This window comes from Sinohyriopsis cumingii, chromosome 2 (genome assembly GCF_028554795.1).
Source record: "Sinohyriopsis cumingii isolate HCF-2022 chromosome 2, ASM2855479v2, whole genome shotgun sequence".
In the NCBI taxonomy this organism is placed as follows: domain Eukaryota; kingdom Metazoa; phylum Mollusca; class Bivalvia; order Unionida; family Unionidae; genus Sinohyriopsis; species Sinohyriopsis cumingii.
In genome coordinates, this window is record NC_142962.1 from 164,489,981 (window position 1) to 164,505,758 (window position 15,778).

Genomic DNA, 15,778 nt, shown 5'->3' on the forward strand with positions numbered 1-15,778 from the left:
TAATATTCTTGCTGTGTTTAACAGAGTTGATAAGCATATGCTGAGAAATATTCATCAGACTTGGTGTAAAGGTGATATGGATTATAATCATTTAAAAAAATTCTTTTCATGGACACAGTCAACCCTGCATGGTTTTATAACGATAAATTTAATGATCCACAGTCAAGATATCGAATTGGTCTCGATATAATTTTTGATTAACAGCAGCGGAGAGGGTGAGAGCACAATGAAATGTCACAAAAAGTAAACACGCGTGCATAATAAAAACAAAAAACAACTGTGCAAAACCGAAGTAAGAAACAAATAAAAAATTAACTTGGTGAGTGACTATCAGGTAGTTAGAGAAACCAATTTTGTGTTATTTTTCGTGGGTTTTTTTGCTTTGCAGTAGGTCGAAGTTTAGCAAACTGACGGCCGTAAAAATTGCTCTGTTCACCCTCCCTGCTGCTATTCAAATTATTCACATACACACACAAAATTTTAACATTTTTAAAACAGAAAAGGAATAAAGCCAATAAAGAAATGTTTCTGATATATTTGTTTAATATAATTTTCTTGTGATTATACAAAATGTTAAAAAGAAATAAGCACAACAGGCTAGTTTTGCAATCAATATCTAAAACAAGCCTGTAACATGTGTAGAAATAATTATATATAAAATTATAAAAAGTATAAAGACAAAATATGAAGGTTTTTATATTTCTATAACATCTAGTATGAATATTTAAAAAAGCCTTCATTCATTTAAACAGCTTGAGAAAAGGTACAATGAGACCATCTGTGTATAAGAATAGTCAAAGAAAAACAAAGCTACCTCCCTTTGACACAAATTGATGGAATGACCATGTCGGGCAAAATAAAAGAAAATCAGAATGATGTTGACTGACAATGTTCACAGAATTCAACAATCTGTATGCTTGCATGTCAATGTTCACAGAATACAATAGTATGTATGCTTGCATTACAGAGTCTATTTAAAAAAAGTGATTGCACATATTTTAATTCACTAAATGCATTGTCCCGATCAATTCATTTTATTTCCTATCCCAGATATGACAACCTCCTTTAGCATGTGTAGATATGTCACAGAATTAAACATATGATTGAAGTCTTAATACTACATCTGTTTGGAAAGATTTTAAAGAACATCCAAGTTGTACAATGTATTTTAAACATGAAGGCACAGTAATTGTTAAAAATATATTATGTTCCAAAATACAACACATGACCAGAAACAGAGAATTATTACATTAGACCTTGTAGACAATGTAGAAATGCAACAAAACTTTATTGATTAAATTATCCTGAGTGAAAAATGGGAAGTTATAAACAAATGACCATGTTTGCATAGTTTTCCAGATTCAACAATATGAATATTTATTTATCAAATATATTTTGAATAACACAAATAGAAACTTGCACAATTTATAGACAGAAGTGCAACTGATTTTTGTGAAAAAAATGCATAAACTGATGTTCAATATAAAAAAGTCTAATGAGAAACTTTTGTGGTATTTACCTGAACAAGGAAACAATAATCTTTGAAAAAAAGTATTTCAAAATTTCAACAACTTAATCTTTTAAAAAAAGTATTTCAAAATATCAACAACATACAATTAATATACCTGGGTTATATGTCCAGAATGACCATACAAAATAATTTCACAAATTTCAAAATTAAACTGTAGTCAGCACATACAAGTCTCATTAAAAATTCAAATTATATATTTTAAAATAAAATAACCACAATTTAGTTTGCATGATATTTCCATGATAGTAAATGATGACAAAAATGTGCCATTCAATATGTTCCTTGGGCACAGAACTGAAAGATCGTTTACCATGTACACCACTACCTCGATAACTCGCGCCCTGATAACTCGCAAACCTGCATATAATGCAGTGTCAGGCATGCATCCCATTTTTAATCAGAAAATACCCCAAAACTGATCCCAATTTGTTGGCCTTGAAGAAAATCGAGATCAAAATTGGTAACGGAAACTTTGACAGATTGTTCGTTTTATCATCAAAAACAATAGATAGGACCTGGAAATTTTAATCAACATTATGAAATATCAACTTTAAAAATAAGTCATAAAATTTGTTACATTTTCGTTTCAAACGACATTCTTAGTACACCATAATTAATGATATTAAGGAAATTTTGATCAATGAAAATGTCACTTACGCCAAGTGGAGGCAGTACTTTAATAAATAAATACAAATTAAATAATTTTTTTATTATCTGAAATTTGTGTTCTAATTCTATCTTTTAGTTCCTTTTTAAGTGTAATCATTATAAGTGCAATGTGTCCTCTTGTAATTAAACATAAAATGTCAATCTACTATAACAGCTACGTCCGCGAGCGTTTCTCTGAGAACCTAATTAAGTGCCGACAGTGTTTTGATATTGAATCAAACAAGGAGGAATTAACAAAAAAGTTAAAAGGCATAATGCTTAAGAACCAGCGGCCCCGATTGTATGTCAGGTAACTCATTTCAGCTGATCAATCGAACACTGTTATAAATGTTATGGTGTATGTAATCTAACTCAACTACCTTAATCTACTCAATTATAACTGATTAAAGATAGCAAGGCAACCAAGCGAAATGAGTACGTCGTAAAATAAAGAACTTTGTTTCGCATATACAGACAATTGAGGAAAAAACGAGTTTCAGAGAATTCCTGAATTCACATGTCGAGATATCCTCAAGGATGATAAGAAGTTTCACTCTTACTTGCAATGAAATCACGGCATCAATATCTTACTGATAATTAAAAAACCGGGGTTTTGATGTAGACGAGGGTCTCACGAAATGTTGCGTTTTTTTGTTTAAAAGGAATCTTGTTTGGTAGTGTATCAACAGTTAGTCTGGTTTCCTGCTTGGAAAATCCTTTTTTTTGGAAAATACTATCCATAACACTCTTGGAACCAGACTATAAAACAGAACAAAAAGCCGTGACATAATACACGAATGATTTTGTGCACCATGTTGGTTGTTGACACCAGTTGGAATCATGTTATCAATCTTTAAGATGTTGGACATTTTAAAAATAAATGTAATTTATACAGAATAACAAACAACTTCATCAAAAATAGTGCTTTATTAACAATTAATCTCGATGTGATTGTAAAACGAGGATTCAATTAAACAACCCAGTTTCCCCTCCAAACCCCATGGTTCTCTGGATGTCTAGCAGATTTTTTTGAGGTCCCTCAGCAACTCGCACCCTTGCTTATAGTGTGGTCTGTGTTTTTGGACCCCGATGTGCGCGAGTTATCGAGGGAGAGGTGTACAAGATTTGACAAAATCTTTATTCTGTGAAATATAAAAGCAAACAATGATTTCATTTAAGCTGAATTTCATCTGACAGCACTGTGTTGCCAATTATACATGAGCTTTCAAAGTAAAGTAACATCCAACATGAAGTATGGAATAATATTGGATTGTTTCTATATAAGGTAGTTGAAACATAAGGTTACAAATTACCAATGTAAAATCTAAAAGTACAATATAATGTAAAGGCATGTCCCAAATATATATACATATCATAAAGTTTTATTTTCAACCATAGGCAATTATTCTGTAATGAGAGGTTTAGATATGTAATGACATTAAAACACTGATGGTAAGTAAGGCACAAGGAGAACCACAGTAGCTAAGTGGCAGACTCATAATCCAATATGAGCATGGGATTTATACCCACCCACATTAGCCTAGGTCAGCTGCCTTTGTTTGCCCTTGGGAAAGGCATTTAGCTCCCACTTCCTCAGCATGATATAGCCAACAAAGTTTAAAACTACCAGTAAACAATAAACCCGAAACAACAACAACAAAAAATAAGCACATAACATTAGTTGGTTGAGATGCAGTGTTGGTATACATAGGTGTACATTTGTATATATTGTTATATGTGAAGAGACTGATGTTGGACATAATATTACAACTCTTTTTTTTACTTTGGTGATGAGATTCAATTTACAACCACTAAAGATAATGCCTTGTAACAACAAAGTAAAAAATTTTATAAAAGTTTTAACACTTAATTTATGAAAAAATAATAAAGTGAATCATCCAAGAAAAATGCGAAAGGACAGAGCAGAAACTGATTTCTGTTCTTAAGGTTTTTTTCATAATGGGATCTAAGTTAGACCTGGTTGGTAATGAGCAAATAATTATGTCAGTGTATAGACATTTTCTTTTCATAAGCAGTGAGTCTGTTCCTAAGTGTCTTATCCAAAATATTAATTAAATATGTTAAACCAGTTACTGTTTTTTCAATATATGAGTTATGTATCATTCAAAGTAAAAACAAAAAAGATCAGGTAAATTTTCGAGAAACAACCATTAAATAGATGTAAACATCATTTGCCTTATATAAGAAAAACTTTTTTATAAAGATTACAAAAGTAGTAAACACTATTCACCTTATATAAGAAAAACTATTTTTTACTAGGATTATAACACAAGGAAAAGTACAAAGCATTTCCCCTTAATAATACATTTATATAACTGTTTCTAATTAGAAAATAATCAAGTGGTACAAAGTTATAAACATGCACATGAGTTTAGTAAAAAAAATTAAACATTGTACTAAAAAAGGACAGGTTAAAACTCTTTTTATAAAGTGACAGTCATTTTCTGCCTGTCCCTGTCCTGGGTGGGTTGGGGTGGAGTCTATGAGACTAAAGACAGATGGTACACCACCCCATCTTTCCCAAGAATTATCATTCCTACTGTCCAATCAGGGCTAGGAGCAGTTTGCAGAAGTCCCCGCTAGTGTCTGAAGAAATCATGGTGGCCAGAGTCTTGTGGTACTTGAACAAGAACACCTCCTTGATGTCCTGCAGATCTATCTGAAATGAGGAAGGGGCTAATCAAAATGTGTGACATACTGAATTAAAATGTGTGTGACAATTTACTTTAGATGCAAATAGGAAAGCTTATTCAGTCCAATTTAGATGTAAATAGGAAAGCTTACTTAGCCCAATCGACTTTAAATGCAAACAGGAAAGCTTACTTAGTCCAATTTACATTTGATGCAAATAGGAAAGCTTACTTAGTCCAATCGACTTTAAATGCAAATAGGAAAGCTTACTTAGTCCAATTTACATTAGATGCAAATAGGAAAGCTTATGTAGTCCAATTGACTTTAGATGCAAATAGGAAAGCTTACTTAGTCTAATTTACGTTAGATGCAAATAGGAAAGCTTACGTAGTCCAATTTACGTTAGACGCAAATAGGAAAGCTTACGTAGTCCAATTTACATTAGATGCAAAGAGGAAAGCTTACTTAGTCCAATTTACATTAGATGCATATAGGAAAGCTTACGTAGTCCAATTTACATTAGATGCATATAGGAAAGCTTACGTAGTCCAATTTACATTAGATGCATATAGGAAAGCTTACTTAGTCCAATTTACATTAGATGCAAATAAGAAAGCTTACTTAGTCCAATTTACATTAGATGCAAATAGGAAAGCTTACTTAGTCCAATTTACATTAGATGCATATAGGAAAGCTTACTTAGTCCAATTTACATTAGATGCATATAGGAAAGCTTACGTAGTCCAATTTACATTAGATGCATATAGGAAAGCTTACGTAGTCCAATTTACATTAGATGCATATAGGAAAGCTTACTTAGTCCAATTTACATTAGATGCAAATAAGAAAGCTTACTTAGTCCAATTTACATTAGATGCAAATAGGAAAGCTTACTTAGTCCAATTTACATTAGATGCATATAGGAAAGCTTACTTAGTCCAATTTACATTAGATGCATATAGGAAAGCTTACGTAGTCCAATTTACATTAGATGCATATAGGAAAGCTTACGTAGTCCAATTTACATTAGATGCATATAGGAAAGCTTACTTAGTCCAATTTACATTAGATGCAAATAAGAAAGCTTACTTAGTCCAATTTACATTAGATGCAAATAGGAAAGCTTACTTAGTCCAATTTACATTAGATGCATATAGGAAAGCTTACGTAGTCCAATTTACATTAGATGCAAATAGGAAAGTTTACGTAGTCCAATTTACATTAGATGCAAATAACAAAGCTTACTTAGTCCAATTTACATTAGATGCAAATAAGAAAGCTTACTTAGTCCAATTTACATTAGATGCATATAGGAAAGCTTACGTAGTCCAATTTACATTAGATGCAAATAGGAAAGCTTACGTAGTCCAATTTACATTAGATGCAAATAAGAAAGCTTACTTAGTCCAATTTACATTAGATGCATATAGGAAAGCTTACTCAGTCCAATCAACTTTAGATGCAAATAGGAAAGCTTACGTAGTCCAATTTACATTAGATGCAAATAAGAAAGCTTACTTAGTCCAATTTACATTAGATGCATATAGGAAAGCTTACTTAGTCCAATCGACTTTAGATGCAAATGGGAAAGCTAACTTAGTCCAATTTACATTAGATGCAAATAGGAAAGCTTACTTAGTCCAATTTTCATTAGATGCAAATAAGAAAGCTTACTTAGTCCAATTTACATTAGATGCAAATAAGAAAGCTTACTTAGTCCAATTTACATTAGATGCATATAGGAAAGCTTACTTAGTCCAATCGACTTTAGATGCAAATGGGAAAGCTAACTTAGTCCAATCAACTTTAGATGCAAATAGGAAAGCTTACTTAGTCCAATTTACTTTAGATGCATATAGGAAAGCTTACTTAGTCCAATTTACATTAGATGCAAATGGGAAAGCTAACTTAGTCCAATCGACTTAAGATGCAAATAGGAAAGCTTACTTAATCAACTGACCTTATGCGAGATGATAGATAGCTCTGCCCACCAAATCACGTTAACCTCCGACAAACAAGCAGTATTTGCATGGAAATATGTTTCAGTTTAAGTAATATATTTATTAAAAACGATTTGCATTATTCCTAAAAATGTAAAATTAAAAAGTTGCATAAATTATACTGCAGTAGACAATATTTATCTTTGTAGTTCAAGTTCATATATTAATAACCTAACTGTTTTATTTCAGTAAGTAATAAAAATAAATTTTAAATTTGCTGGAGAAATTATTCATGTAAAAGGAAATTTGCTCCAAATGATACTAATGTATTTATTATATAATCTTCTTATGAATCTTATATGGCTTAAGTTTATGCTTCCTAGGAAGTAAATGAATTAAAAATTAATAACAAAATCCTAATTAATTACTGTTTAGAATTATACTGTTGTACATAATAATTTTAAAGTTCTATTGTTCGTCAGATGGAATTTTGATCAATGATGTCTTTTGATAGAAACATGGAATGCATGCTTAAATATATCGGACGATAAATATCTGAAACCATTGTTTTTGTATTTCTTTATTATTACATTTTTGTATCCCCACCCCTCCTTCAGCCCAATGAGAAAGTAAAGAGTCAATCTTGTGTCTGAAAGATCGAGACGATAAATCATTATTTTTAGGTCATGTCAACATTAATGTCAAAAGTTTTAAACTTTGAAATAATGCAGTCTGGGGTTTGGTATTTCATATACAAGAAAATAATATACATCAAAGACCAAAATTTAGGGGCTTCCCACTCATATCCTAGAAACATTTATATATGCATATATTTTCAATTTCAATTTCTTTTTTTTCTTCAAATCATCAACAGGACATGCTTTTCTACAAACCTTAATGCAAACAAACACGTTATTGTCATCAATTATTCCCATATTCAGCTGATCGTACATGTGACCAAAAAAAAGTCTTTATCCATCGAAGTTTTGTCTATGTTTCGGAAAAGGAATATATCTAATACCTCCATTTAGATGATCTGGATATTGACTGTAAGAACTACAAGGCTCTCACTACTTCTTTTCACCCTTATCGATCGAGAAATCATTGCAAAATGTGTAAATACTTATCATAATCAATTCATTATTGTCACAGGCAGCTTGGAGGATGAAAGTAATGCCTGGAGGTGTGTCTAATTTACATTCGCTGATTGGTTAATGGATTAGCATGATTGACAAATGGCAATAGTTCAGTTTACTTTAGATGCAAAGCAAGCCCTGAATAAACTGGTCGCACAGCTCAAGACTTCATATTTTATTGAGCAGCATATTTGTAATTTAATGCATATACTGATAGTTTATTGGGCAGCATATTTACAATTAAATGCATATACTGATATTTTAGTGGTCAGCATATTTGTAATTAAATGCATATACTGATATTTTATATTTGCAACTAAATGCATATACTGATATTTTATTGGGCAGCATATTTGTAATTAAATGCATATACTGATATTTTATATTTGCAATTAAATGCAATACTGATATTTTATTGGGCAGCATATTTGAAATCAAATGCATATACAGATATTTTATTGGGCAGCATATTTGTAATTAAATGCATATACTGATATTTTTTATTTGCAATTAAATGCATATACTGATATTTTATATTTGCAATTAAATGCATATACTGATATTTTATTGGGCAGCATATTTGTAATTAAATGCATATACTGATATTTTATTGGGCAGCATATTTGTAATTAAATGTGTATACAGATATTTTATTGGGCAGCATATATGTAATTAAATGCATATACTGATATTTTATTGGGCAGCATATTTGTAATTAAATGTGTTTACTAATATTTGTTTGGGGCAGCATATTTGTAATTAAATGCATATACTGATATTTTATATTTGCAATTTAATGCATATACTGATATTTTATTGGGCAGCATATTTGTAATTAAATGTGTATACTGATATTTTATTGGGCAGCATATTAGTAATTAAATGCATATACTGATATTTTATTGGGCAGCATATATGTAATTAAATGCATATACTGATATTTTATATTTGCAATTAAATGCATATATTGATATTTTATATTTCCAATTAAATGCATATACTGATATTTTATTGGGCAGCATATTTGTAATATAATGCATTTACTGATATTTTATTGGGCAGAATATTTGTAATATATACTGATATTTTATATTTGCAACTAAATGCATATACTGATATTTTATATTTGTAATTAAATGAGTATACTGATATTTTATTGGGCAGCATATTTGTAATTAAATGTGTATACTGATATTTTATTGGGCAGCATATTTGTAATTAAATGCGTATACTGATATTTTATTGGGCAGCACATTTGTAATTAAATGCATATACTGATATTTTATTGGGCAGCATATTTGTAATTAAATGCATATACTGATTGTCAACTAGAAATCAGTTTTTTTTCTCTAGCAAAATGTGTTTCTTCAATAATACTTACTCAGTTAAAATACCTTAGGGGAACAAATGCTGCCTCACAAATCCAGCCCTCCCAGATTAAAACTTTTTAGCTACAAAACTAAAAGTGATCTGCCCACCTAGGTGCAGTTAGAGTGATCTCACCATAATACCAGGATTGGTACTGAATCACATAAAATTGTTAGTTACTACTGGAGAGGAAGGCACACTCTGTATATGGATGTAAGTGTAGGGAGGATGGGAGTATGTGTGCATATTATGATTGGGTAAATATTATCGAAGAAACATATTTTACTAGATAAAATTGGTTTATTCTTCAAATACTTTACAATACCTCGGGAGACAAGGTAAGAGGTGGAGGGAGATACCTCCCCTTACTACAGTGAGAGACCATCTTTGGCCTCCTAAAGTATGTGAGATAACTTTTAAATAATCCAACTGGAAAATAGGCTCCATATGTCAGGGTGTGGCTTCAAAAGGGAAAAATTGTCCTTCTCACATATTTAGCAGAAGTTGTGACGTCACATCTCTATGAAACTGATGAATGGCCCAGAAAGGTCATTATCTTTTGCACCACAGGTAAACACTCCTCCACATCAAAGTTACCCTTTAGGATAAAAGATCTTTGATAAAACTGGAGAAGTGTACTTGGATCTCCATCCCATCATTTGTAGCAACTGTCTTAACTTCATGAGCCAATATGCAAAGCAAATTCTTTGTTGTGGGTTTAGTCTGATATGTGAAACAGATGTCCCACTTTATTCAGGAGGAAAAAATTGTCTGTGTGGATATACTGTCCTTCTCTTTTTTAAGGCAAAATGTAACATGATCTCCTTTGATGCAAGCACTCAGTCTTCCTGAATACCACTTCAGAGCTTGTACTGGGTCCAGTAGATGACCTTGAGATGAAGTGTCCAGAATCAAGAGGAATATTACCAATATCTGATTACCCATGAACAGTAGCTTGTTCTTGGCAATGGAAGCATGGGGCTTAATGAGTGATACTGATCCATCTTGTCAGAACATGCATGTAGTTGGGTCCACAAAAAGGAAATTTATTCACAGATTCTGCCTGCAGATTGCCAAAAACAGTGAGGAGACAGCAGTACTAAAATGAGAAGTGAACTAATTAAGCCCTTTCAAATGGTGTCTTGTTCAGCCAGGCTAATACCAATGACAAATTCTACTTGGGCAGGGATACATTGTCACTGGCCAGGTGAAATCCAAATTTAACAGAAGAATGGATAGGTCTGTGATTTGTCTTCCATAACACATTTTGCCATTGATTGTGGAATGGTGGGTGTAATTGTGATTGGTGCTGTTTCTCAATGAATAGTCATAACAAGTTAGCTAGTGAGGTATGGATGCCTATATTTGTATGAAGTGCTCTTCTGTGTTCCTCTGAGCTTATATTCCATTGCCTTCATACTTTTCTAAGGTGGATGGTCATTTCACTAGAGGGATTCTCCAGCACTTGTTATGAAAAAAAACTGTTTGTTCCTAAAGGCATATTTAATAAGATCCAGACGTGCAGGTTCATTAAGTCTGGGTTGGGATGAAATATGTGTCATGGTGGTTGCTTAGTGCAGATGAGGGAATATCTTGATTCCAGCGATTGTGTTGAGGTTGGTCCAACATTTCCATTTGAGTGGCGTAATCAGGATGAGTAGACACTCAGATTCTTTTGATTCCTGTATCACCTGAGGTGTTGGAGAAGTGTAAACATTTCACCATTCCAATCTATAGGAAGAGGATTGATTATCCAGGCCATTTGGATCCAGGACTGGTGAGACAAAGATTTTGACTGTGGCGTTCCACCTTGTTGCCAATGGGTCCACCATAGGTTGATCTCATTGAGCACCTATTGAGTGAAACCAGAGGGATGAAGAGACCATTCCATTTGTATTAGTTCCTTCCTGCTGGACAATGAGTCCACCAATATATTAGCCAGCTTGGGATATGTTGAACTGAAACATGGATTTGTAATTGAGAAGATCACTTTAGAAAATCACAAACAAGAATACTGAGGTATGAGTGCTTGGTTGGACTTTGCTGTTACAGATAAGTCATCAGAGTGAAGTTGTCAGACAGAATGTGAACTCCATTCCATTGAAGTTTCTCCAGCTGCCAATGAAAAGCTTTCAAAATGGTTTCCATCTTGAAGATGTTGATATGTAAATAATTATCCTGAAGGGGTCACACTCCTATGGCATCCCCAAAAATGGTAGGAAACTTGCTTCCACAGTCATCTGTTTGTATTAATACCAATCATAATTGCCAGAGGTTGTACTTGTTGAGGTATTGCGATGCGAGTCCAGAATGGTTTCCCTGCCTTCAAGATACAATGGTCAAAGGTTCAATCTCCATTTAGACAACAGAACCATTGTTGCTGGAGCCCAATAAAGTGATCAAAGACTAAACTTTCCACTTCCGCATTGAGCGAAACTTAACATGCAAAGAGATTCTCCAGCAGATGCATTGTTCTGTACATCCAAGGAATATACCATGGCATGAATTTAATTCTCATTCCTAGGGGAACATATTTTTTCAAAATACTGATTCCAGATCTAGTCAAGGGAAATCTTGAAAGGTATGAGGTCAGAGATGTTGTTATTGACAAGGAGATTGAGAATGAAAAAGAAGTTAACACATGAAATCATGTCATGCTCCAAAATAAAATTAGCCTCTTGCTTTGTAGCCATCTGTGGGCAAATCATAGAACTTGTGGAAACCATCTGAGTAGGATGTGAAGTCATGTCTCTTTGCAAGTCCACACTGATGTGACTTCTGCACAATGGACAGCATTAGAACCCACTGTTGCATTCCATCATGAATCCAAGAGCATAAAAGAGCTGATTGAGGGCGCTTAGGATTACTACCAGGTGATAACTGCATAACTGTAGCTGAAAGCACTGGAGGCAAAGGCTTAGGAGGTGGACTGAATGTGATACTAAATCCCCAGGATACCATTTGTTGAGTCCACATGTCATCATGGCAATTCTTCCCCATTCAGAAATGCAAGATTGGAGCCTTCTCCCTACTGGGATCATTCACAAGGGGGCGGGGGGTCAGGGGCATGAATGTATGTCATTGAGATAGGGAAGGTCTCATGGAATACTGGCAAAAGAGATTGACCTCCCTTTGACTCTTCCACCTAGTTTGGGAGAACTGCAGTTTTTGCAGTTGTAAATTTGGTAGGAATGTTTCCCAGTTGCGTGTGCTTTAGGGACATCCCTGTGACTGTTTGTTGGTTGCCTTGCAAATCCCTCTGCTGTAGCTGAGATGGTGAGGGATGGAAGGAATGTGCTGGCTTGTTCTGAATTCCATCATTCTCATCATTTAAGAGATCAGATGATGATGGTTGCGAGCATAGCTTGGCCTATGATGGTCTTTAAGAAAGGTGGCGGTAGAGAGCATTGTATCCAATTCCACCTGTTGTTAGTTCACAGCTGCTGTTACAGCTATGCCCATAGCGTTTTTGGTCTCTGTGTTATGAAGTGGACCATTCTATAAACATGCTCCACATATTTCCAGTGAGAATCAGGGTGGAAGAATGAACATTGAAGATCGCCATATACATTAGATGCAACACTGATCCCCCAGTCAAGACATTACAAATCAACTCATGGAAATCCAAATGGAAAACAGAAGGCATCTGCAAAAAACGTCCACAGATGCTTGGAACTTGTAATTGAAAATTTAAGCAGTCCCAAAATGCCATTAATCTGTCAGATTGTGGAAGCAATTGAAAGAAGATTCTTCTCAAGACACTGATCACCTGATGTCAGAACTGTAGACCTGGCAGGTGATGTAGAGGGATAAGAAGGACAGAACTCTGATGGGAGTGGGCAGATAACTTCTTCAGTCAAAGCCTGCAAGGTGGAGTTTCACTCATCACAGTAAGATCTTATAACGATGAGGGAACTTTAGGGACAGTTTTTGTCATTTCTGGGATAAGACAGTGAAGCTGACATCTGTTGCGCTACCTGAAGTAGCTGAAGAAGAATGCTGAGTCGCCATTACTCACTACATTTGCAGCACCTTATGAGTTTGATCCTGTTACTTCCAAAGTGTTGCTAAGTAGAGGCTCTCTTTGGGTTTCAGAGGTTTGATGGCAAGTAATGAGACATTTAATTTTTAACTGAGGCACTAAGATGGACATGGTATGCCAGAAGTGTCTTGAGGTGCTATGCGAATAAGATTGATCCATCCGGGTGCCTGTATAAACTGGATATCATCTGCAGGAAGTGTCTGGCAGCACTATGCAGGTTTGACTAATCCATGAGAGTGCCTGTAAAGACTGGACATTGTCTGCAGCAAGTGCTTAACAGCACTATGTGGGTTAATCTGCTATATAAGTGGTTTCATGAATTGGAAAATTAAGGCACTAAACTGGGCATCATATGCAAGAAGTGCCTAGCAGCACTATGCAAGTCATGGAACTGGACAAGTTCATTTTCTGATGGCTGATACTGATTGCCTGATTGTGGTCATGGCCCATTGCGATCAGAGATGTATGGCTGAGTCCAGTCATGAAGGAACATGGCCACCTTGACTGGTATGATGCGTTCCAGTTCTTGAGGTTGAGATGGGGTACAGGATATTGATTCATGTAGCCAGTCCATAATTTTGATACAGAAGACTGTAACTGATGCTCTTGTTGCTCTCCACCTCACTCCCAAGTAACCTTGTGTGCAAGCTTATCTTCAGTCCTTCAAACTATGATTATGTGTATTGTCCTTATTACCCATTGACTTTTTTCCATAATATGCAAGTCCCATATGTGTTCATGGAATGACAACAAGAGAAGACTACACGTGTTGAGTGGTTGTCAGACTGGTCTTGTCCATGTGTAAATCTGCACAACAAAGCAGAGCAGACCATTTATTCACAAAGTGCAGTGAATGTCCTACTTTATGAACTTAAGAGTGCCCATGCAGAGTGATACTAGGATAAATACTGTACCTGTAAATGGCTGGAATATGTAGAGAATTTGAGCATCACTATTAATATTTACACAAAGTGGACACTAAATAATCAATTCTAATAACAAGTAACCTGTAGGAAGGTCAATTTAACTGCCTATACAAATAAAATTACTTAAGTGTCACTTACAGTAACTGCACGTATGAAGTGGACGGCAAATAATCAAATCTAGTGACAATTTACTTGGAGAAAGAACAATTTTGTACTGCTTATCCAGGTAAAATCACTGAATTATTGCTTACAAGTAACTACATATATTAAGGCAAATAATCAATTTTAGTAACAACTTACCCATACAAAGGTTAATTTTTGACTGCTTATACTGGTAAAATCACTGAAGTGTTGCTTATGGGAACATCATGTATGAGCTGGATGCTACATAGTAAACCATGTATAGAAAACTTACTTGTACTTGTCCAACCTTGGTGGAAGCTATACAGTAATATAAAATTAGTTTTTTATATTACACACAAAAAACTGCAAACAAAACAGGAACTGGAGTATCATATTGATACTTACGATGTAGATGCTACAATATCCATTATGGGATAATGTTCCCTAGAGGAAAGGGTCCAATGACATTCTATACAGGCAAAATCATTGAAGCATCATGTATACAATTATGAATTAGATGCAAAGACAAGATAATATAGAAGCTGAACTCTATGTATCTTTACTCAGCGGAAATTATACAGCAATATTAAATGAATTTTTTATATCACCCACAAGACTAATATGGTTATAGCAATGTGAGGGGATGCTATCACAACCTGCACAGACTTATCAAGAGCATCCCAGAAAGCGACAAAATAATCATCCTCGGAGATTTCAATGCCAGAGTGGGCAGAGACTCAGAAACCTGGAAAGCCATCCTTGGGAAACATGGCATGGGTGGCTGCAATGACAATGGGCACCTGCTTCTTGAATTTTGTGCAGAATTAAAGCTCACTATCACAAACACCGTATTTCAGCAGAAAGACAGCCTGAAAACGACATGGATACATCCTAGATCAAAACAGTGTCACCTAATCGATTACATCATAGTACGCCAGCGGGACTTAAAAGATGTCCTTCATACCAGAGTGATGCCTAGTGCAGAGTGCCACACAGACCATCATCTTATCCGATGAAAGCTCGACTTCCACTTCAAACCCAGGCCCAGTCAACAAGGAGGTACCTCGAAAAGGAAGCTCCAGATCAAAAACATGTTGTCTGAAGATGTCAAGACAGATTTTCAAGAGAGCCTGCAGCCTAGACTTGAAGAACTTAATATTCCACCAGATCTACCTCCGGAAGAGATGTGGAATCACATCAAGGCTGCCATTCTGCAAATCTCAGAAAAAATCCTTGGATTCACCACTAAATAAAACAAAGACTGGTTTAATGAAAACAACCAAGAAATCCAAGAACTGCTTGCCAAAAAGAGATCAGCATACCAAGCCCATCTCGCACAACCATCCTGTCCACAGAAGAAAGCAGCTTCTGCCTTATCTGTAGCTCCCTCCAGTGCAGCCTCAGAGACATAC

The 15,778-nt window shown here is 34.6% G+C and overlaps 1 protein-coding gene across 2 annotated transcripts in view; it reads right to left on the minus strand.

Moving 5' to 3' along the window:
- Positions 1–523: 523 nt before the first annotated feature.
- Positions 524–15,778, minus strand: part of LOC149806243 (annexin A11-like) — a 106,895-nt gene continuing 91,640 nt past the window's right edge. For both annotated transcript variants that reach the window (XM_089951190.1, XM_089951191.1), the window contains exon 16: positions 524–4,859. In XM_089951190.1, the coding sequence (XP_089807316.1) occupies positions 4,737–4,859 (123 nt within the window). In that variant the 3' untranslated portion in view covers positions 524–4,736. The remainder of the gene's footprint in view (positions 4,860–15,778) is intronic.